At 45.5% G+C, this 25,725-nt stretch overlaps 1 protein-coding gene across 1 annotated transcript; it reads right to left on the bottom strand.

Annotated features, from left to right (window-relative positions):
• Positions 1-1,476: 1,476 nt before the first annotated feature.
• LOC135806450 (ubiquitin conjugation factor E4 B-like) lies at positions 1,477-25,714 on the bottom strand. Its single transcript, XM_065320637.1, has 29 exons — positions 25,307-25,714; positions 25,028-25,204; positions 22,813-22,902; positions 22,115-22,202; positions 21,344-21,468; positions 20,984-21,199; positions 20,404-20,510; positions 19,962-20,088; positions 19,572-19,646; positions 19,302-19,364; positions 18,667-18,774; positions 18,114-18,200; positions 17,607-17,726; positions 15,687-15,797; positions 14,950-15,067; positions 12,994-13,178; positions 12,645-12,763; positions 12,103-12,204; positions 10,943-11,072; positions 9,712-9,832; positions 8,552-8,663; positions 7,837-7,990; positions 7,143-7,277; positions 6,645-6,722; positions 6,234-6,347; positions 6,019-6,087; positions 5,499-5,604; positions 3,484-3,630; positions 1,477-2,780 (listed from the first exon to the last, which is right to left on the bottom strand). The coding sequence occupies exons 1-29, from the start codon at positions 25,481-25,483 to the stop codon at positions 2,716-2,718; spliced, it is 3,426 nt and encodes a 1,141-aa protein (XP_065176709.1). The 5' UTR covers positions 25,484-25,714; the 3' UTR covers positions 1,477-2,715.
• Positions 25,715-25,725: the final 11 nt, after the last annotated feature.

The following is a 25,725-nucleotide window of genomic DNA, read 5'->3' as shown; positions in this document are numbered from 1 at the left end:
AAGCGCTTTATTGTTCTGCATACTGGTGGACGGGACGGATTCGTGAAAAACTGCGCCGATGTGTTCGTGACTGGAGACCGTCGAGGCCAACGCCAACGATGATATACGTCATCGGCTGTCCTAGCACATCTGTTCACTGTGTAATACTGTCGTCACAAGTGCAACACAAAACACGGAATTATTGGGGCCGTTTCGACGCTCGCTGGTCTTCTACTATTCGCAGATGTTGAACCAGACACAACTGTGACCTATTTGCATTGTGTGTGTGTGTGTTTGTAAAACTGCTCATGTATTGCTTCCTTTTAGTCTCTTTATGGGTGCTGTGTGAATTGCCCTTGTGATTTGTTGTGGTGTTTGAATTTTCACTGCATTCTTTCAGGGATCGAGGGAAGTTTGAAGTTTCCTACATGGATGCTGGAATGTTTTGATTTATTGAGCTAATTGCAATACAGCATTTGAATTATTCAGTACAGTTTGCCACAGTAAGTCGTGAAAAGCCACGACTCATTGGTTTCCTACAAAGGTTAGGAGAACTGCAGACAGCAGTGCACAACTGCACAGTCATGTACATGTACCGTAAAGTACCGTTGATCCGCCCCCTCTCTAATTCCCGCCCCCTGTCGATTTTCTCCTTGTGAAGCGACTTCGGCGTATACAACGAAATACGATGTTGAACCGACGCATACACTGCTGTACACAATACTTGCCAATCCAGGATCAAAATGTGCACAATCCAGCACATTGAGACTGATCCTCTACGTTGTTGTACATCGTACTGCACTTGACAGCCTTGATCTAATTCCCGCCCCCTGCCGAAAACCCAGCTGGGAAGCGACATGGCGTGGGGGCGGATCAACGGTACTTTACGGTACATGTACATGCATGCGCGGTACCGAAAAAGAAGAGAAAAAAAGAATCAAGATGAAGTCTGTACTGGATTCGAACTCTGGCGGACACCATGCACGTGATGAGCTTTCCTGGCTAAAACTTTCGTTTTAAAATCAAAATCCACTGAAAACCATTTAAAACCGGATTTTCAGCCAAAACCCGTCCGAATATCTAACTTTGACAATTATTATTATTCCGATTCTCAAACTTAATTTTCTTCGATCCAAGACCCACACAAACGCAGCTGTGAAGAAAAAATTTCAAATTTGGAATGAGAACAAACTAAAAAATCAAAATCGACAAATGTCTGTTTTAAAAAAACGCACTGTAGGAACCTCGTGCTACTGGTGCGTTCGGGTCCCGTCAATCGCGATTTAGGTGGATCAGTTCACATTTGGGAGGACAATGCGCCAGTTCTAATTTCTTACTTTTACGACGGGGCTGCACCAGTAGAGGTTTTTCAGAACCGCTCACAGAGCGGTTTTTATATGGGTAATTATTGATATAAGAGACTTTCTCACAGCATCAACATTGTAGAGTCTAAATGACATCAGCAGACATCAGATGCATGCAGACCAGCGAGTCGTATACACGTGGCTTAATTTTATTTTTATTTTTTTACTGGAAACTGGGCTTCCAGCCGAGTCTCACGCGAACCGTGAACTTCTTTTAATTTTAACCAAAGATTGAAAGAATGCAAATTAATTCTTGTGGATATCAACCATGGACTGTATGTAGTCAGTCTTGACATGGGAGATAAGTACATGATTGTGTAAACAGTGGGTGCGCGCACTCTTCAGCGATGCTCCGGGCAAAAAAACAACACACAGATCAGCACAATTACAATAATGCACGGTAGAGTATGTACATGTACATGAGGTGAGAGAGAGGGGAAGGGCTTGTGTGATACCCTATAGCTACATATATGTACAGCGTTTTTTAGTCCAGCAAGTAGTTGAATCGAGACCTGACATGTCGACAATACGTTCAGATGAGTTCTTTCTGAGTAAAAAAAACATGTGAGCATCTACGTTTTTTGGTTGTGTGAATAAAGGGAAGCTATGAATGTAGCAGGCAAATATGGAAACGTCAAGCCGCAAGAAGGGCATTTACACAGTATACGTGGTCTCTGTGAGCACGTGTGTGTGTGTGTGTGTGTGTGTGTGTCCGTCCGTGTGTGTGTGTGTGTGTGTGTGTGTGTGTGTGTGTGTGTGTGTGTGTGTGTGTGTTACTCCGTGTGTGTGTGTGTGTGTGTGTGTGTGTGTGTGTGTGTGTGTGTGTGTGTGTGTGTGTGTGTGTTACTCCGCGTGTGCAAGTGTGTGGGTCACTCTGACACACATGCTGTAAGGGTTAGGTTCTGTATAAAATAAACAAGTACTAGCAGGTAGGATTGGCATGCTATCCCCCATGCTAGGAGGAAGAGCAAGACACAGGCAAGAGCCACAAGACAACCTAGAGAATAGAACATATAAAACATAAAATGTACAGAGATGAATTGCAGACAAAAAAATAAATACAACAATGGAACACACAGCTATAATACAGGGTGGGGGGGGGGTGTAGATATTCAATAATATACAGGAGAGAGAGGGGGGGGGGGGGGAGGGGAATATTCCAGCAGTCATGACAGGCCAGCCCACAGTGACATACATTGTTGATACCACCGTCATCATTGGCAGGAAGAGCAGGGTTCAAACAGCTATTCTACTGCACCAGGATAGAGCAAAAGATCACTAGCAGTAGCGCTGAACTGTCCAGACACTTGACAGAGACAGACAAAGGTAGATTAGGCAACATGCCAAGACTACAGTAGTACCAACGTTGTGTTTATTCCTTCTTAGTGGCCAACTTCTCTGTAACCCAGGCGTCAATTCGCCTCTTCAGATCAACGTCTGCATAGGAAATACACACAGGCAGGCACTATTACCGGACATCGATATATCAGAATCACTTTTTCACCCAAGTCTGGAAAAAGCGCTCATGCAAACTGTACCAGCACAAAAAAATCACGGTTTGAGTTTTCCGCATCCGTAGGAATGCCACTACCCTCAATGATAAAGGCGCCGATGCAGCTACTAAAGTGGTGGTCACAGCACACAGAACGTTACATGTAAAAGTGCATTGATGACTGGTATCTGCACCCATAAAGGGCCATGTGCATTCTATGATCCGCTGTGCATCTACCTAGTTATACACACACTTGAGAAGAATCAAAAGCGTTTCTGCAGTAACTGAGTTTCACGGTTTTAACCAATCAGCAGACAGCAACTTACAGCAAGTTGCTGTCTGATGATCGGATAAAACCGTGAAGCTCAAGAGTTACAGCAGAAACAACTTTTACTTTGCTGGGTCCGTGAGCTCTCAGTCTTCTTCCGCTTCTGTTTCTTAAAGTTGTTGCCGTTGAGTACTCTTACAGACACCCCCCGAAACAAAGTTATGTCAACCTATCCCAGCCGAATTGTGAGTGTGGGAAACGTAGAGCAAAAGCTGTACAATACTGACGAAGAGCATTCCTCCCCTATACTAACAGAAGAACGACAATCAATTACAATAACATTCCTAAACAAAGACAATGGTGTCTGTGAGGTAACCCACCAGGCACAAGCTTATCCAGAGTCAGTGGTTGACGATTGAACGGGTCAGTTGACTCATTGAGTAAATGACGCGATATGACACCACGGTCCACTCTTAGGCCACTCGGTAAGATGACAGGGTCCTCCATCAGTGTATCCATAATAGGATCTATACAAGAATACACCACACACCACACACACGCATGCACGCACGCACACACACATACACTGTGATTTAGACGACTTGCTTGGAAAACAATAGAAAAAATGCCATTCCTCTGAACTCAGCTGTACCCAAGAAGAGCATGAAAAATGAACGGGAACAACTACATATGAAGTAAGCAAGGTGGGCACTCAAGGTACAGTCTTACCGACCTGACTATCCAACCAGCTTACAGTGAACTGTTTTGAAAGTGTCCTTGTGATCAAATCAAACAAGATTCTCGATAGTCTAGTTAATAACTAATAGACTCAGATGGAGAGCCAAGGTTTAATTTATACAAAAGAGAAAGACCAAGGAACTACAAGTTACGCTATACTGTCCCCTAACACCACCAGCGCAATGTTATCGCATGAGCTGATTGTTTAGTAACTGGTGGTGTTAGTGGACAGTATAGCGTAACTTGTAGTTCCTTGGTCTTTCTCTTTTGTATAATAGTTAATAGATTGGGAATAAGGCCCGAACGCTACATCGCAGCCTTTTCGGACCAAAACCAGTCAACTCAGCGTCCAAAAGACTACAACATATGGGCCAATTGCGGTCATCCGTGCTTTTATAAGAACGAAATGGCGCTTTTACTTTTAGTGACATTTTGCATACAAATACCCATCTAACGTAGGATGCAGTCACCCAGTTTCGGTGGAAGTGCGCGAGTTCGATTGGGAATAAAGGAGGAAGGGGGCGTCTCAGCTTCCTCGGACTAAGAACATTCAACTCAGCACCCTGAAGACTACAACTGGTGAAAATAGAAGAAATCACATGGAAACGAGTTATGAAGCCACTGACCACGACTGTAACGAGATAATAAGCAGTCAGAAAGTAACATATCAGTTTTGTGCCCTGTTATCGCACTTTCTGACTGCTTATTATCTCGTTACAGTTGTGGACAGTTGCTTCATAACTCGTTTCCATGTGATTTCTTCTATTTTAAGGTTTTTATACAGCTTTTTTTTTACAGCGAGAGGTTTCTGATACGAGTAATTACCGGAAATATGAACTGTTTTTAGAACACGCAAATGACTGGAGGTTTTTCATACCATAATTTAACCCTTTGTGGACGGACTGTACGAGTTTCGATCTAATAAGATCGAAACTTCGTAACTCCATTGTTTCTTGAGCAAATTCCACAATCGAAGGGTCTACGTGGTAGCGGGAACTCCAAGCTGTCCAATGCAACAATCGCCGAAGAGTTACAATGTCGGGCGCCAGAGATATCGCACGCCGTATTCTTACCTCGGCAAATTCAAATTTTTGATCGATCATTTCGCCATTTTGGGGGAAAATCCCTTTTCGTGTGCTCTTTGAGCGACTATGCACATGATAATGACGTAGCCGGCTGCAGTTTGAATCGTCTCAAACAGATTTGAGCGTTCTGCGATGAAGGAGAGTGGAATGGCGTAGATGGGACGAATTTGCTTGCATATCAGGCTTGGAGACGACTTTGCTGTGTTACCGCGCCTGATTTGTGGCGGCCGGATAATGGAGATTGGTACCCTGACGTAGCTCTCGCCAAGAGCTTTCCAATGAGCCCTTGATTGTGAAAATCAAGTGAAGGACACCAAAGTTATGACATAGAAAAGTTGAAGATTGTACTGACATTTTGTAATTCTGGTGCATACTGTGCTAGTAATCCGTCCATAAAGGGTTAAATAGAATATAAACTTCGCCCTTGTGCTTAAAGGAAACATAATTACCATCGGGTTTTTATTTCCCGTAATCACTCGGGACTCAGCTTATTTTCAACACGTAATGCAACAGCAAGCTGCAACACACACGCATGCACACAGAAAGACAAAGGACACAAAGACACACTTTACCTCTGAAATCAGATGGAGCATCAGCTGTTAACTGCTCCATGTTGACATTGCGAATGTACAGCTCATGAACGCGGTCGCCAAATGTACTGAACTTCTGCACTTGCTCCTGTAAATAACACGATATGCACATAAACAAACAAAACCAGTGGGAAAATGATCGGCACACTCCTAAAAAAAACAGTTACATGTAATAGGAGTTGGTGGTGAAAACAAATAGAATAGCTCACTAAGAAAAAATGCATTCTCTTCAGATATTTCATCTGAAATCCTACACTCCACTGCAGTGTGTTCTTTACACTAGAAAACATCTCCATTCCAAGCATGCAGGCTCTCAGCTCCATCCAATATAATGAATTATTAACAGTTCACCCAATGGGAGGAGTGCAATTTATTGTACTTGGTGCAGCTGAGAGCCTGTAGTAGAGTTGTAAAAGCAGTCTGCTGTCAATGTACTCACGCACCAGCAGTCAAATATGATAGTCTGTACGATCAAACAAGTCAAAGAATAGGGCTCTCTTACCTCTGTCTTTGTACCTCTTGAAAAAAGATTTCTAGCACAGACTCCAAACAGTAGAGGGTCATAAGAACGCTGTTAAAAAAAGCACAGAGGAACAATGTCAAGCTCACAATGTACACTACTATAATACATCATTCCTGGGCAAACAAATGTGTTACGTTGAACAAGAATGGCACCATAGGCTGCCACATGGAGCACAGCAAAGTTAAGATACGTACATCGTCCTTGGCAACGGCCTCCATGAATTCTTTGCTCTCCAGGTGCAAATAGACATCAGTGAGCAGAGAGAGCATTTGGTCCGGGAAAAAATAGTACTTCTCCGGATTGGTGACCTGAGAAAAGGAAAGGATAGAACAAAGATCCAGATCCAACACAACACAACTCCAAAATACAGATCAGGTAACATGTGACAAGCAACCAGAAAGGCAGAAAACCTAGGGCAAGCCACAGGCAGTCTCAACTCTGAAGTGAGATGATGCTAGCCTGCAGAAAGAAATTCCACCACACCAGCAGCATTAAACAGAATCGGAAGCCAGTGTGCCAGTGTGCCAAGTCAACATCATACACACACAATACACAATACACATTGGAGCATAATGAGATAAAACATGCATGGCTAGCATTCTTACTGATAGTTTCCCACTGTTCGATCCACACAGCTGCTGAAGCGTGAAGTTCATCATTGAAGCAAGTGGTGCAGTCAGCTCCTAACAGTATAGCAGGGCAGGTGAGAAACAGAACATCAGTCAAGCCGCCTACACTGTACGGGCACGGGCAGCACACACACGCACATTTTAACATCTACTGATCTAGATCCACAGTCACATTATTACAACTACAGGGAAGAGAGTGGCCAGGTCCAGTTGATAGGTTCCGGAAAACAAAGACCAAAGTCAAAGGTGCGTACAACTTCACCAGCAATAGCTCAAACAGCCAACTAGAGATGGTTTCTCTTCCCCTCCTTTTTTTATTATTCATATTTAAAGTTTGAGGGAGTTGCAAACGGGAACAGTCGGAAGAAAAAATGATAGGCACCATTTTTTTTTAAATATCCAAGACTCCAATGTTAGCATCCCTTTGAAAGTTTTGATCCTGAGGCGTTTAAAAGTCTTGATAACAGATCTTACAGCTCTCATGAATGCCGATGGAACAATTCTGCTGAGGTAGTGGAGAAGATCTAGTGTTCCCTTAGTGAGGTTAAAGAAAAGACGACATCGCTCTTCATACTGAGATAGCTTCTGCAATTTTCGACGCTGACCATCCTGCGGACACAAAAGCAACAGAAGGAAAAAAAGCACAGTAACAGGAAACAGGGAAAGAAAAGCATCATCAGAGACTCAGTACACACGACAATGGGCAAAAAAAAGAGGAGATTCGCCGGTGCTGCAAATTTCAAATACTGAAGTGCTTTAAAATTGCACTCCACTGGTTCGGATTCAGGGGTGCCATCTTTTTCACACTTGAAGGCTGTAATCAAGAGGGAGATAGCGTGTTAGGTGTGACTTCTTGTTGTTTTGCCCATTCAGTTTGAAGAGTTAAGGAGATATGAATACGCTGGCCATGGGATATGTCACATTGCCTGCTGCCAACCAGGAGTCCAAACCAATATGTGGCTGAAAAGTACAAGCTACTAGTACTTGAAAATCATATGCACCAAAAGTTGGACAATACACTCTGGCAGTGTTCAACGCATTTGTAAGAAACCTTGGTCAAACATGTACTGAGTCACTGTAGACGTAGGGAAAGGAGAGCCAAAAACCAAGCAAAAAGTCATATTTTTACAACTAAGAAAAGTGATTTTCCCAAACGAGAGCGACTTACCTGTCCGAGCTTCGTCCATGTGACAGCATTGGCTTTCTCCACTTCGATTTCATGAATAGATTGAAGCAGTGTCAGTGATTCATCAAGAACGTGTGTTGTGTCATTGATCATGGCGTTCATGAAGCGCACAAATGGCGAGTCAATACTAGTTTGCCTACGCATGAAAGGCATGACAAATTACAGTGAGAACACCAGTGAGAACACATGGCATCCACACAGCATCTACGCGTCCACATAACCAACCAACCTAAGGGGTTTCAACTCACTTGCCTTGAGCTCATTGCAAGGTAGAAGAGTCAATGGTGCAGCACAAAATGACATACTCTGACATAAGTACAGTAACGGCCTTTTTTCCATGTACATGTACCAACAGTTCTGCATAGTGTACTAGTACCCAGTGCCATATCTGACCTGCATACAGCGACCACAAGTGTTGTCCTGGCTGGCAGGCTTGACTGCAACAGGGTTGAAGTGTGCTTAGAAGCGAGTGCATGTAGTCAAGGGAAGTGACATGTGACAGTACAGTGTGCCCTGCATGCACTCGAGTGAGGTGTGAAAACTCATGAGTGTTTTGTTTCAGTGCACATGATACACTCTCACATAGCTATGTGGGTGTGACTACGAGTATCTGGCACTTCTCAGAAAAGTCAATAAGGAGATTGGCTTGAGTTGAAAATTAGACAGTAGTGATTGATGCACACTGCAGCAGACCTACTTAGCCAAGTCACGCATCGCCTCCATATGTTGAGGATAGGATTCCAGCTTGACCAGGACCAGTGACATGCGGAATCTGGAGGTAAACTGTGTTCCAGGATCATCCAGCAGACCTACAACCCACAGCAGAGCAGAGAGCAGAGCAGAGACCACAGCACACACCAATTGCACCCACAGCATAGAAATCGTCCATGGGAGTAAAACTACTCCTGGACGGCAAAACCAATGGTACACACTGCTACCTCTCATCTCTTGGAATAAACTCCATGTGGCTTATATCCCTACGCATTTCGAGGCACAAGCTTATTACAAAAGGTGGCTCATTTTCAGGAAGGACACCATGCCAACGAGCTGGGAAGATCAGCCAAATATGTAGCACATCAAGACTGCCCTTCAGCTGACACAAGTCGTATGCAGATTGCAGCATGCGTACTGCATTCGAGCAACACATGAGGTGAGATTTCACCGTTGGTGGCCCTATGCGCAGAGTTGCATACTCTGATAGGCTCAGAGTGTTGCTCAGGAACACACTTGCTCAACCTCCAAGCCAATCCATCTCACCAAAATGCTAGATCTGCACTTCTTGATACAGGTCAGATCTCACTATCACTGGCAGCATGCACACAGGGTGCTTTTGCACACAACAAAGTGAAATCAGATTCTGAACATGATTATCACGCCAGAAGCTGCAATAATCTTGTTGATGTGTCGATAGACAGCGATACTTTTAGGTTTAAGTTATCCGTAAAGCTCACTTTACCAACAGTAGCTCGTTCCCGAGGGTGTCGGGTAACGGACACGCTACAGTACAGTAACAGTAGCACTGGACTGTTCGCTGGCTGAAGAGATGAACCTAAACTCCAGTTGGAGACAAAGACCTGGCAGTCAACTGAGCGCCTGCAGGCAATGCAATGCCACGGCGTGACGCGGTCCCGTGTTACTTCCCAGCATGTGTACATCCTGTTGGTCTCCGTGACAACTAGCTTAAAAACGTGGTCTGAGCTGCAGAGCGAGCGCCAAGAGCAATACTCGAAGAGTATGAGAGCGTCGTGGGCCGCGCACGAAGACCGTAAAAACCTTTGGATCGACATCGTGGCAAATGATACGTTGACTAGGTGGGCGCAGAGAAGCCCAGGCTTCATCCAAGCACACAACACTTACCAACATCGTTGTAGAAGCGAACAACACTGGGAACGAGGTTGGGAGCAGACAGTGGATGCAGGGCCAAGTTGTCCTGCAACGTGTTCACATGCCTATGGCCAGTAAATGCAATATAAACGATCTACAAAAGATAAATATAAGAACACACAGAAAAAGCACAATCACACAGATGCACATGAATACACACGTACGCACGCACGCACACACGCAATTTTACTCGTTTCACCTCTACTTGAAACTGCGAAGACAGAAGCATGCTATGCACTACTGTACGCATGTACATCAAGTGCTTCCGTTACTCTGACCGGTACAGGTACTGTACAACCCAGGCAAGGGTACTTAGCGGCCTAGAACCTCCGGAATTGAAACTTGTGAAAGTCCAATGCTTTTTGATTGTTGTGAGAAGTGCTTCCAGGAGTTAGTGTTGTCGTTGAAGAACAAGCTCTCAGTATTATTGCTTGTCCCTACCTACCAACAAAAGACAGTATTTCGGACCATTTCCTGTACTAGGCTGCAGGCAAGACTACATGTGCATCGGCCCAGGTGTACTACGTTCGGTGTTGCGTGAGTGTGTGCAGTGTACTAGTATTGTTTTATGTTCTGAGTAAAATACTCAAGCTCGCTCGAATACTCGCTCGTCCCCCCCCCCCCCCCCCCCCCCCGAAGAGTACTAGAGTTCTTGGTTTAGGCATTCGCTTCACCCCTAGTTTCAAGTCCAGCGGCAGGTTGACAAGACACACTCAGCGAAAGATGGAGTCAGGAAAGGCCAAGTTCCCATTCAAGTGCCAATGCCGCAGGAAGTTTTGACTGCATCAGCATCTAGTTCGCCATCAAAAGTGCTGCTCCTTAATTAAAGAACCTCTTCTACCTCTCTCCCCTGACGGGGATCGTGTAACCCATGAAGGAAACGTGTCTCAAGGTCAACATCAATGTGTGTGTGTGTGTGTGTGTGTGTGTGTGCGTGCGTGCGTGTGTTTGTGCAGGCCGGCAATGTTCGCACATGTTCACGAGTTAGCGAGCATAGCGGCGGCTCAAAGTGCAAGCTCTCTTGTTATCCTTATTTTTACTTCACCATAGACACAGGCATTGCTACCTTCTTGCTGTGGATTATGAATAATGCCACAGCTCTTAGGCTATGATGCCACAGCTCTTAGGCTATGATGCTCTTGTTGGAACAATACAGTAATTACATCTTAGTAGCATCTACGTAAAGTGTAAACACCGTCAGTACCTGGAAGAAGCGCTCCATGATGTTCGGGTTGGAAAAGTACGCAGGAGAGCAGCAGAAGATGAGCAAGAACGCAACAAGCTTGTCCCACTGTTCCTTGGGAAAGCTGAGCTGCTGTCTTTCACTTGGATGCCTATCAGAAGAAAACAAGAACGGCAACTGCAGCACATTAGAGAGGTTCCGCATAACGTAATTACGTTAGTAAACAACGTACTCGATCTACGGAAAGTCTTACGTAAACTGCATGCGCATCTGGGTTCCGCCATACGGAGTTTTCAAATCACGTAGCTGCCCTTGGCAACTCCGAATGCGGCAGTGTACGACCAGATCGACCTGGGGAGAGAGTCATAAATTTGTACCCCAATCCACTTACGGACCAGCTACGTTATCAGAGCCCTATCTACGTACTCTCCGTAGACAACTTTCCGTAAGTGGAGTGCAAACTCGCGAATTCACGGGTTTTCCCGCCCACAACGTAAAGTTGCTCAACTTTACGTAGTGCGGAACCTCTCTATTAATAGCTCCAAAGTACAGACATGTCCGTGAGATGCTGCATAGTGCACATAGTACACGTGTAGCATATGTCCATAGGCGACGTTTGCATTACTGTACAACAGTCCCGTCTGGTATTAAAATGAGTGTGGCCATGTGTATGCGCATGTTACTGTGTGTGTGATAGTTACACTTGCGAGGCCTTATTTGGTCAAAACAGCTAGCCGTCTTGAGATTGAGTATTACGCTCCCTTACCTCCGCTTGGATGAGCACTATTTCTGGTTAGTGTCACATGCCCTTGTGCAAACTGCCTCAAAGCTCACTATGTTTCTCAAAGTTAGAGCACACTGACTTTGATGCTTCGAGCCAAAATTTAAAAACGTTTTGTTGTTTACTAGACGGCATTGCGACCGGTTCAGCCAGCCACTCTGACCTCCGCTCATGAGACCTAACAAGGTGGAAATGCTGTGCGGAGACTCATTGGCGTAGATGCGCATACACGTTCATAAGCGCCCGGGTGCACTGGGTGCATGAGCACAGTGAGTGAATGTATGCTGGACGGACATGTCATGATAGCAGAACAAAGCATGATTCATGGAAGAATGCATGCACTGCAGCAAACACAGCAGTACAGTGTACATGTACATGCAAGCATGAAGCAACAGCATACCGGCTTAGTAGACACGTGAGGAAATCAAGAATGTCCTGAACAAAGTAATCAGGAAGAGCTGCAAACACAGGTGGTACTTCAGAACTGAGTGGCAATGTACACCTGCCAGAGCAACAACAACAGCAACAAGAACAACAACCTTGTTACACTACATGACACAATATCATGTGGTACAGGATGAAGAACTCCCCTATCATATTGGGAGTGGAGCGACAAAACACTTGTACCTAGCCACTGGTATTACATGACATGAGTCAGCACAATGGTGGACAATGACTGTCACAACTCTTGAGTTCCATGCACTGGACGATCATCGGGTGTTCATCACATCACTATAATACATGTACGTCGGCAGTTTGGTGATCTTGCTGGGGAAATCATTACATGATGTACACTGAAAAATGATAAACTCCCCCTGATTAGACCAAATACAAGAAATGTCGAATACTGATGACCAATCAGGTAGAGAGAGAGAGAGAGAGAGGGGGGGGGGGGGCTGAGTATTACGAACAATATGAAGCATCAATCGAGTGGTTCCTTACTGTTTCGAAACTAGACTGACAATCCATTCAGCCAACAAGGAATAGAACTCAAAATTGTTTGAGACAAATTTGGGATCGTCATGTACGATGCTGACGGAGGATTGTTCACTTTTCGTCACCTGAAGGACAGAAAGGAGACATAGCAGAGACATCCAAGCCCAGAGAGAGAGAGAGAGAGAGAGAGAGAGAGAGAGAGAGAGAGAGAGAGAGAGAGAGAGAGAGAGAGAGAGAGAGAGAGAGAGTGAGTGAGAGAGAGAATGTCCCAATGAAGGCACACAGGATGAAGATCGAACACCCTTTGCATATCAAGTCAGCAAGAGCAGCAGCAGCAACAGTGTTTATAGCTCACCGTCAAGATTGAGCTGAATTCATCATGCTCCCGTTGATTACTGTCATGTTGTGCTCGCCGGATCAGGTGTTCGAGATAGCGCTCCTGTCGATTAAGGGATTCAAGTTCGTGCTGTACTGCGGGAACAGTGAGGTGCTGAAGGAATGCTGTTACAAAGAAACACTCCGTGTTGAAGCTTGGTGGATCTACACAATGCAAGAACATAAGATGATGTATCAGTCAAAAGTACTCAAGAGACAGCCCAACGCAGAGCCAAAAGCCAGATACAGTAGAGTGTCAATTATCCACACCCTCTGCTGCAGACCTGTCTCCATGGGTTCAGGTAAGGACTATGTTCGGACACAGAAGCAGTTAAACACTCATCACAAAAAACTGCTACATGTCCACTTCCTTTTTTGTTTTCTTCAGTTCTCATTCCCTTTCGGCAGTACCACAGGGATGAGATATGCACTGGCCTCTCTAAATAAACAACAGATGAGTAGGCTTGGCAGCAGGGAGAAGCACTAACACTACTATTAAAGGGGAAGTTAAGCCTAAAATCAAATTTTCACCAGTTGTAGTCTTCGGGGTGCTGAGTCGAATGGTCGTGGTCCGAGGAAGCTGAGACGCTCTCTTCCTACTTGAATCCCAATCGAACTCGCGCACTTCCACCGAAACTGGGTGACTGCGCCCTACGTTAGATGGGGATTTGTATGCAAAATGTCATTAAAGTGCCATTTCGTTCTTATAAAAGCCCGAATGACCGCGATTGGCCCATATGTTGTAGTCTTTTGGACGCTGAGTCGACTGGTTTTGGTCCGAGAAAGCTGCGATGCAGCGTTCCTCCTTTATTCCCAATCAAACATGGTTGAACAAGCGTACACGTGCTCCTGCGTGCCCAAGTCACCTGGTCACCGCGCCAGCAGGCGACAACGTTCACACCAAGGTTCAACTCGAGTGACAGGGCTGCACCCAAAAAAGGTCAAACAGGCTGTAAGTTGTACCCTGCAGGCACGGTGACCAGGTGACTGGTGTACGCAGGAGCACTTGACCGCTTGTTCAACCATGTTCGATTGGGAATAAAGGAGGAACGCTGCATCGCCGCTTTCTCGGACCAAAACCAGTCGACTCAGCGTCCAAAAGACTACAACATATGGGCCAATCGCGGTCATCCGTGCTTTTATAAGAACAAAATGGCGCTTTTAGTGACATTTTGCATACAAATCCCCATCTAGTAGGGCGCAGTCACCCAGTTTCGGTGGAAGTGCGCGAGTTCGATTGGGATTAAAGTAGGAAGGGAGCGTCTCAGCTTCCTCGGACCAAGGCCATTCGACTCGGCACCCCGAAGACTACAACTGGTGAACATTTGATTTTAGGCTTAACTTCCCCTTTAACGACTGTTTTTAATTTCATGCACGGACAGTTTTACACAGGAACTGCACCGGATACAGTGAACACCTGCCTTGGGTGACCAGCGACCGACTTTTAGTGTATCAAGTATCATATCTGACCTGCATACAGCGACCAAAACTAGCCAAAAGTGCTATCCTGGCTGGCAGGATTGACTATAACAGGGTTGAAGTGGGCTCAGAAGCTGGGCATACAATCAACAGAAGTGACAAGTGACAGTACAGAGGTAGGGCGCGCTGCATGCACTTGAGTGAGGCGTGAAACTCATGGGTGCTTTGCCTGCACGAAAGTGTTCTATACTCCACACTTGTCAATATGAGCACATGGAAGCATAATTGCAAGATCTGATATTCCACAAACGTATGGGACCTGGTTCTAAAGACTACCTGGCTTAAACAACTGCTTTTGCTTGCACCGCGGGGTGGTCGCTTAACACCCACCGGGCCATGGTCCCATGGTAATCTCTATCGTAGCAAATGAAAACAAATGCTAGAAATAAAGAAAAACACAGAGCACGGAGTCCAAGACGAACATCCAGACATCTATAGCAGCAATGGTAGACCTTACTGTCACTTCCTGCTGGAAGACTGGATACGTAAGCACGTGCTTGTTCACTGTCCATCTTGGTGCGAGCTTTGTCTGCTACCAGCACATGACGACGGTTGTATAGATAGGTGCCATCAACCTACACCAGCATCACCGAAACATAAAACGCAAAAAGGAGCATGATGGCAAACCTTCCACATAAGATTTCCCAAAAAAACATGAATAGCGCTACTGTAAAGCCCTATATATAACGAAGTGCTAAATCGAACGAGTTAACGAGGAGAAATCTGTCGTTAAAATAGAAAATGTTATACCGAAATCGATACTTATATGCTGTTGCTACAGTCCATTTCAAAACTATAGACGCGTAGGGTTTTTGAAATATTTCAAATTTGGCTGGAACTTTTTGAGAATAGTTTTTGGAATATTGCTCAGGACCGCTCCACAATTACTCTCATATAGTTTCTAAACGATTGGATAACAGACGCCCAATTTGGAAAAAATTATGCACAAAGTGATCACAGATGTTATGTGGTATAGATGCTGGCATAACGGTTTTGCCTAGGTACGCGTCTATAGTTTTGAAATGGACTGTAGTGAGCGCTGAGAAAGAGTGAGAATCGTTACCTTTGGTACACGTAAACTGGTCAATTTTGAAGGAAATCGCTATATTTGCGGCTCGTTAGAATAATAGCATTTAAAGCAGGCATGTAGGCTTGGTGCACCTGCAGTTCATCCTAGGCCTAGTTTATCCCTACCTTGTCCAGCTTTATCTTGCGTGACATCTCCTGCATTACATAGAGGGCGTTGACTAGGGCGCCGTGCTCTTCATCCAGAGGAGCCGCGACCTTGATCGTGGTGAGAGCGCGCTGTCAGATACATAACACATAACACACAGACGCAACACAAACAAACAGACAGACAGAAAGACATACATGACAGACACCCACACGGCACACACACACACACACACATGCGCACACACGCAACGCACACACACGCAACGCACACGCACGCACCCACACAAGAAAGGCCAAACAGATCTACCGTGATACCAGAAGTGAAGCAAGTAGTGCGTCTTCGACAAGAATACGATGTCCCAACATATTTCCACACCACGTCAGAGCGCAAGCACCGTATTTGCCAGAGTATAGGGTACATTCTAGATGCGCTATTTCAGGCCCCAAATCGCAAGTGCGCACTATACTCCGAATGAAAGAATGCATGCACTTCAAAAAGTAGTGCAATGTATCAAACTGTTGCAAAGTTTGTCACCTCTGAGTCTCTGACCCTGCACAAGCCATAACCATGCATTTGTGGTGTCTTCTGCCAGCTTCTGCAAAATGCAAGATTGGTACGAGTCCATAGGTAGCACGTGCATTATACAGATGTACACATTTAAAGGGGAAGTTAAGGCAAAAATTAAAATTTCACCAGTTGTAGTCTTCGGGGTGCTGAGTCGAATGGTCTTGGTCCGAGGAAGCTGAGACGCTCCCTTCCTACTTGAATCCCAATCGAACTCGCGCACTTCCACCGAAACTGGGTGACTGCGCCCTACGAGATGGGGATTTGTATGCAAAATGTCACTAAAAGCGCCATTTCGTTCTTATAAAAGCACGGATGACCGCGATTGGCCCATTGTTGTAGTCTTTTGGACGCTGAGTCGACTGGTTTTGGTCCGAAAAGGCTGCGATGTAGCGTTCCTCCTTTATTCCCAATCGAACATGGTTGAACAAGCGGTCACGTGCTCCTGCGTACACCAGTCACCTGGTCACCGTGCCTGCAGGGTACAACTTACTAGCCTGTTTGACCTTTTTTGGATGCACTCCTGTCACTCGAGTTGAACCTTGGTGTGAAATTTGTCGCCTGCTGGCGTGGTGACCAGGTGATTTGGGCACCCAGGAGCACGTGACCGCTTGTTCAGCCACGTTCGATTGGGAATAAAGGAGGAACGCTGCATCGCAGCCTTTTCGGACCAAAACCAGTCGACCCAGCGTCCAAAAGACTACAACATATGGGCCAATCGCGGTCATCCGTGCTTTTATAAGAACGAAATGGCGCTTTTAGTGACATTTTGCATACAAATCCCCATCTCGTAGGGCGCAGTCACCCAGTTTCGGTGGAAGTGCGCGAGTTCGATTGGGATTCAAGTAGGAAGGGAGCGTCTCAGCTTCCTCGGACCAAGACCATTCGACTCAGCACCCCGAAGACTACAACTGGTGAAATTTTAATTTTTGCCTTAACTTCCCCTTTAACATAATTGTAATTAAAATAGACAGAAGAAATCACATGAATCACATGAATCACAGCATCCGTTAAAATAATTGTATGATAATTTTGTCAATGGTCGCACTATGACACTGTCTTTATAATCCATAATTTTCTCAAATCCAAGCCACACATTATACTCTGGATATACCTTGAATGGCCAAACATTGATAAAAAAAAAAGGGTGCGCATTATACAGCAGTATGCTCAGGTGCGCATTATACTCCGGCAAATGATGCGCCAGATACTGGCAACTGTGCTTATCACAAAAACAAACATGCAATTTACTCATCTAGTGGTACTGCAGTGATGATGTATGATGGATACATGAGACAGTGAAACGGACAGCCATGGTAGCAAGGTCAGAAAAAGGAATTATTTGGAAATGAACACTACCCAAAAGAACTCACATTCTTGAACATCCGCTCTTTCGAGCTGAAGCAGTCGACCAGATAGTGGAAGAACTTCATGACAGCTGACCTACAGTCACTCTGCAACAGCAATGCCTTGACAACACGGTGACAGTTATCCTGCAGCATTTACACATGCAAACATAAGCAAGAAGAGGTGTATGGACAAGCCCATTCTGACAGTGGCTTCACAGTACTGTACACAGTGGGTTATTTTGAACAATTCCGCAAGCCATGCCCAGTGTCCTCTTTCCATACAAAACAATCCACAGAAAACAAATACAGGCCCAAAGCTAAGAAATTCCACAGAAAACACGAGTGATAAGAAAATGTATAGTAAAGAAAAGGACCAAGGAACTACAAGTTTCGCTAAAGTGTCCACTAACACCACCCGTTACTTGACAATCAGGTCATGCGACATTGACCGACGCAGTTCCTTGGTCCTTTTCTTTATTATAAATCCTTGGCTCTCCATCCGATAAGAAAATGGGTGAACCTAATCCTCACCTGAACAGTCAACAGCTCAACTCGCTCCACCGCTATGCATGAAGTTACAGATGACGATGCGGCCAGGATACGCCCTCGCAATTGCAGCTGCACAAGAAAAATGAGCAGGAAACAGGCTTCACTTGCAGAAAACATTGACAAGGCATACGGTATACTACTTCGAAGTACATAGTAACATACTACATACATTGACAAATGCGTTGATCCCCGAGCTGCAGAGAGTGCTCAATGTCAGAGACAGAGCGTAGTACATAGTAGGTGCGGGAGAAGTCACCACTCTTGTCTCATTTTCTAGCCCACCGCCGTGTGAACGCCCATGGGTGAAGTGAAGTGCAGTGCAGTGCATGCACAACTCAATGTGCATGGACAATACTGTAGTATAGTGTACAGTGCACTGCTCTAGCCTTGTACGCAGCGCGGTTTGTTTTATCCGAAATAACGCCCGGGCCCACATTAGTGTCCATGTTCTGGACCTTGACTAACGTTTCTGCCCAGGGCCTCAATACGGGCTTTTACAGTAGCTCAATGGCTGCAACGAAGTGTTGTTACTTACATTGTCTCGGCCAAATGTAGAGTAGCGTAGGAATGGACCAAGTAGTAGCGTGGTGAAGAGCTCCACAGCATGCGCAGGCTGCTCAGCATGGCCCATGATAGCACCAAACTAAAGAGAAGAAACAACGAAACACAACAGTGATGATGGCCAAAAATAAATAAAAAACAGACCCACCTCTGAATGTGCAGACCTCAACACAAAAACCGAAGATGGTGGAAACAAATAGGTATCAGAAGATTGTGTATTACGATCACTTGTATCGGCTAACGTCAAAGTTCTCTGTTTTTATAAGCTCGCTGTGTCCATCCCAAAATAGGTGCAGACTTTGTTGCCATGAGCCAATTAAAAAAAGGCTTTGTGGTACACTTGAATTCATTGAAATGGTGATATAACAGTAACGAATGTTACCTATGCACACCCTACACTTGTTGGCGTAAACGGTACACACGCGGGTAGGCAGGCACGCACCCACCCACACAACTGTGCCTGAATGTACGGCAGCCTTGTACATGCAAGCCTAGTCAAATGGCATATACTAGTAGTACGCTAACTTTCACACTGCATGTCGCTGGGAAGTAGGTAAAATAGTACGTGAAACAGACCATGACAGTTGAGAGAGTTGAGAGAACACGTACCAATGAGCAGAAGAGTTTTGGTCCCGTAGCAGGAATTCGTGCTTCAACAAGATCAGCCAGAACCTGACAACAGTAACAGAAACAACATTCACAGCAGCATCACGAGTAGCATCCACAGTGGCAGGGTTAGCAGCAGCAGCAGCATCAGCCGCAAACTTGCAAATACAGAGGCACATTTCTGTGTATCCGTTAGGGATACACACAAAACACCAAAATATATATTGGGGGTGAGGGAAGAACTTGAAAGAAGACCCTGAAAAGAGTACTTACAGCCACCGCCACCTTGATGTCATCCATTTGAAAAAGAATTTGCCTTGCCAGGCCCCAGAGTACAGGAGTGAAGATCTGTACATCACCACAACAGCAGTATCAAAGCAGCAACACCACCATCAGCAAATAGAGATATTCAAGCAAAGACATCCACATACACCTGGAGAACCTATTCAGAAATAGACTCAGAATACGCTACGGCATCGGGTGAGAGTACTCTCGCCATCTCTACGATGCCTCTCAAGTGTACACCCATCATACCACCGCTAGTGGTGAGAAAGTGATGGTAGGAGAAATCAACACACGAAATCCTGTGTCAAAGATAAGCACACATTGCGGTGGCGTGAAAAAAAAGGACAAGCAGTGTAACCCAATTAAACACTATCTTACATCCTTGAAGCACTCCTGAGAAGTGGACGCCTGCATCATCAGATCTATGAGAAAGCCGCCAGGAAGGCCCGTCTCGCCATACCGCTCCAGAAGATGAGGCACAAGAACAGAATCCATCAAACCGTTCCTGCAACACACATGTTCACAATCCCGTTTCACACACGCGCGCACACACACACCCACACACAGAAGATTAACGGGATACTAGCAGTGCGGTGAAATATTTAAAAGTTAGGGTCCGTAGGGTTTAGGGCGCCGAAAGTTAGGGTCCGTAGGGTTTAGGGCGCCGAGTCGAATGGTGTAAGAAAATACACACGCCACAGACGAGTGCGTAGTCTATCAATACCAACCGCGATGCAATATTGGTTCTACAAACAATGTGCACTCCAAGAAGGAAGCTCAAAGGCGCAACTAGTACTTAGTGCAATCGGTGCAAACTTACACGTGAGTACTGTCATCATCCAGATGGCCACGTAATACCAGCACAGAGTACCGCACTACAATAGACCTCCAGTCTTCCAATGTACTTCGAACTGGCCCAGTGGATGCCTAGACAACATAACAATGTAGCACGAGGGGGAAAAAAAGAGCTATGCTGTCATTACTTTAAAACCGTGTAGAGTTGCATACCAATACACATATAATCACCTTACAACGGCTCAGCTAACGACCAGCCAAGGTACACGACAGCAAGAAGTTCATTATACCCATGGCCGTTTCCGCAAGTCCACACATACCCATACGTGCACACGCACAAACACAAACACACACGTTCACACAGGTACATGTACACACACACACACACGCACACACACACACATATACACACACATACACACACACACACACACACACACACACACACACACACATACACACACACACACACACACACACACACACACACACATACACACACATACACACACACACACACACACACACACACACACACACCCACACACACACACATGTCAAATATGTCAAACATACATCACATGTCAAACATACATCACATGTACCTTTGCCTTGAACTCTAAGTTAATGGCTTCATAACTGTCAATGAGGTACCCTAGTCGCTCAGCCCGGCCACCACAACCTGCACCACGTGGACTATGCGTCAACACGCTGCCTTGCGAATACGATGGTAATGACGAAGAGAGGTTTGATTGTGATGGTAGAGATGATCCTAAGACGACGAACTTTTTGGGTGGTGATTGGCTTACAGCTCCTTGACCCTGAAGGAAACAGACATACACCGAATGGAGCACAATAATATCAAGGCATGGCTGAGCCAGATGTCCACCCTAACGTTCGTCATGGAATCGAAGTTTGAAGTGCAGGAATGGCAAGGTGAAAAGTGACAAACGCGCGAGTATTACCTGGGAGACTGGTTGACTCGGCTTTTTCACGCCAGTAACCACATCTCTGGGGGACAGAGCATTGGATGTCCCTGGAACAAGACTGAGTCGCTCAGATAATACCATAGAGAGCATGTCGTTTGAATCTACGCAAGGCATAGCACACATTGAAGGCAACACAGCAATTGTCATCAATTCCTCACAGCCTTACAATAAATTCATAATAGCTGGGTTTTACTATTGACATGTATCAGTATTACCAGGGAGTAGTAAAATACCGCATCTTACCACTCCCTGGTATTACCAGAAATCGAAATAATTTATAAGTGCAATAAAGATGACAAGACAATGCAACACACTATCATGTTGCTTTAAAATACGGTATTACCTGCAAAAATAACAGAGTCAGATTCAGAGTTCTACTTCAATATATGAAATCATTATGGTAGCGTGTTAGCAAAATGCCTAATGTGTCTTCGGTATAGCCATATCGAACTTCGTTCTCCGAGACGACTGCTAAAGGAATACGTAGCATATTATTCCATTTCCAGCACTGGGTTCTGTTGCAACAAACGGTACCAAGGCAAAGCTTCCCTATTTTCTGAGCTCAGGCCTAACACCAATGCATTGTATCATGTTTCCTTTCTCCTTTTTCGCCAGGGTGGGCACAAACCAAAAATAACTTGGCCGATGCTCTCACTTCTGTGCTCCATTAGGCATCGATGTGCTACACGCACAGATGCAGCCCCAAACACAACACATACACACACTGTACTTCTGATAGACACTTACTGCTGAACATGGAGCTCTCCTCCAGCAAGGATGCTACACGTGGTAGCTGGACCACTGCTTCATCCGGTGTGACTGAAGGTGATGCAACCTGTACAACACAGAAGTATACCAACAACAATGACGACGGCGACGACGACGATGACAGCAGTAGCAGCAGCAGCATCAACAGCAGCAGCAGCAACATATGAAGGTGATTTGTTCACAATGACCTTCAATGACATACAGTGGAACAAATGGCCACATGAATATTGTGCAGCTGTGCAGGCATGTGCGTGTGTGTCCATGTATTATGATACCAAAACAATTCTAAGTGCTGTTCTGATGCCGTGGATGCAAGAGTACTAAACAGGATGCGCCACTACACTCCATAGATTAAAAGACACAGAGTACAGGCAGAAACTTGAAAGTACATTGAATCAGGAGAAAGGTTCTAGACGAAAGTTCTCGGAAATAGGCGCGCCATCAGCAGTGAAAATTATGGAAATACCTCAAGAAAATAATGTTCTGAACACATTCATGAAAGTATGGCACAGAGCGATCACCACTCCCACAAGCAAGCGTGTAAAACAGAGTCGTGAAACTACATTTGCATTCAAAATCGCGACTGTCCGCACAAAGTTCCAAAGTATGCATAAGTTGTTGCAAACGTTCGTTTCGCAGAACCTCTCTATTATCACAGCGAGCGCAGTGTTACTTACACCAACATCAACTCTGAATAGCCGTGACAACAGTTGGACTGTAGTTTCCTGCTGTGAACGGAATGAAGGCGAGGATTGGGTTGGAGATGCCTGAAATCAAGAGCAAGAGCAGCAAGACAGAACATGATGATATACTATTCAAGATATAGATATACAACGCAAGATTCATGTCTACAGTGGTGAAGAGAGAGAGAGAGAGAGAGAGAGAGAGAGAGAGAGAGAGAGAGAGAGAGAGAGAGAGAGAGAGAGAGAGAGAGAGAGAGAGAGAGAGAGAGAGAGAGAGAGAGAGAGAGAGAGAGAGTGCTTGCCATCAGGGATGGAGCAGTGACACAGTAGTCGCAGAGCAACGGTGAACCAAGAAATAAAACAGAGAGGTTCCAGGCTGGCCAAAAAAGTGCTCAGTACCGAGAGGCAGAGCTAGTTCAAACAATAAGAGGACGGAAAAAAAGTGTTTTTCACTCTGAGTTTCACACACTGAGCGATCATCAGAAAACATCAGAAGACAGTGAACCAAGAAATAAGTTGTGACTCTGAGCTCTTACAATCATCAGACAACTATATATGACATATGAAACTCACTGGGGAATACACACGATGAACTAGGGAGAAAGCATGCAGAGGAAGGTAGCGGGCACTGGAGATGTGAGATTGTGTCAAGTTGGCTTTGACACACTGCCAAGTGCTAACAGTAGTATATCACAGTAAACCTGTCACACTACCTGGGTAAGCTGCACTCCAGCTTCAGGCGACACCTGGGACTATACTACATCGTCATCTGTCTACATGATGTAGCGTGAACAGAGGTTGTGATCATGAACGATCATTGTAGGGAGAAATTGAACCAAGTCAGCTGGTTGGTGCTAAGTCCTACATCATGGACACAATCCATGTCACCCCGGCATACCGCAAGCCACACAGAAAGCCTGGATACACACACCACTATACATCCACTCCGAATCCAACCACCCACCGGTTATAATCAAGAAATTACACAAATCGGATGCTATGGTCTCACATCATCTCCCAAAGATGCTACGACTACCTGGTGTACATGCATTACAATGAAAAAGATTACTCACACTGAACCCATTCTTCTATGACATGTGACAGAAGTCATGGCATACGCCAACATACAGTTCATCCATACTGGACACTATCCAGTCAACATACTCAAATGAAATCACAATAGGGTCTCCAGATAGTCTGGATGGTACACAGGCGGGCCTTCGGGTCTTTGACTGCTTATACCATGTAAGGAACAGAATTTTGCTGGTCATCCAGGTGAAAAAGGTTGCTCAAGCTGGGGCTTCCGCTCCAGCTCGGGCGCCTATCCAAATCATGCCGGAGTAGGCATACACCGAAAAACAGAATGATTGGAGTACATTCAGTAGTTCAACCATTGCACTGATGAGAACAACCGGAATGAAGCCCAACAGGCCCAGAACCTAACCATGCGGCTCCGAGATGGAGCAAGAACATTTTTGTCAATCATTCCTGCACCTGAACCCTAACTGTGCGATTTGCACCCACCTGTACAAAACCTCATTTTGGGGTTGCCGCAGACAGCCAGACGAAGACTTCAGTTTGCCGAAAGATGAGCTAAGTACTGTAGTTTGGCGAGGCAAGACTACAAAACCATGCCTGAGGAGACTCGGGAAAACCTAGTCTGTGACCAGTTTCTGGAGGCAGTTGCCTCAGAGCGGTACGCCTAGCGCATGAAAGTGCACCTGAAACGGTCCAGGCAGGTCATGGACTTGGCAACCCATCTCAAGAGGGCATGGAAAAGATGAGGGGCCAGCATGGCTCTGCCGCCGTATCAGGAAGCCGAAACCCAGTGTTGGTTGTAGCTGCTGTGGTACTGCAGGCTCCCTCAGAAACAGCAGTATCTGCCTTAGTACACGCAGTTGACCAGCTGACGGGCCAGGTAGAACGTGTTGATGGGTGCTCGAACGCCTTATCAACCGACTAGGAGTAGGAGGCGCGGCCAAGACCAACGATCTGTTTGAATCTCGGACAGCAAGGTAACTTAAGATCTATTTGTCCAACATCGGCTAGTCCAGGTCACCATGACCAAGCCTAGAGTAAACCGTGGATGCCAACACTGCAACAGGCGGGGAAACGGGTAGTGACTGGAGAAGCATGACAATACACTGTCATAATGAAGGGTTGTGATATTGATGACATTACAAAACAACATACACAGTAAGGAACCTACAGCGACATTTTTCCTCTTGGGAATGGCCTGTACACTTGATACTGGCAGTGATGACGAGCCTATAGACGATGATGCAGACTTGAAGCTTGCTTCGCTGTCGTCCAACTTGACAACCTTTGGCGCAGTCCCTTGCACAACAGATTTGTTAGCAAGCGTTTCAAGGCGCCGTCGACGCATCTACGGGAAAAAGAATGAACGAAAATTAGCAGAGACGTAGAGCATTGTCGCTAGTTATGGCCAATGTCGCTGAACATAACCATTGTTGACAATAAAACTCACCTCGTCCTGAGATAGTTCAACTTTCGGAGGATCTGGCACAGGTATTTTATCTGTGACATTCGGAGCACTTTCTGTCCCTTCAGAGCCATCCGCAGCCATGTTACCCTCAGAGTCATCCAGCATTTCTTCTGCAACATCTTGCTTTGAGTCTTCAGGAATATCCATGGGCTCAGACATGGTGAAAGCTTGGCAAAGTTTGCTACACGGGTGTCGTAAGCGAATCACTACAGCTAGCTGTGTGCTCAGACTGAAATGTTATAATTTGATGGATAAAGACGACCGTCAGGGTGACATAGTCATTGACACTACCACCATGGCACTCCTATCAGTTGGCGGATTGAACAGAAAAGAATGATCCTGAGATACTTCACGCTGTTACCAATTTTGCAAAGCTGGGTCAGAATGAAATTTTTCGACTC

This window comes from Sycon ciliatum, chromosome 1 (assembly GCF_964019385.1).
Source record: "Sycon ciliatum chromosome 1, ocSycCili1.1, whole genome shotgun sequence".
Lineage (NCBI taxonomy): Eukaryota > Metazoa > Porifera > Calcarea > Leucosolenida > Sycettidae > Sycon > Sycon ciliatum.
The sequence above is the reverse complement of the archived record's forward strand: the minus strand, read 5'-3'. Positions and strand labels throughout refer to the sequence as shown.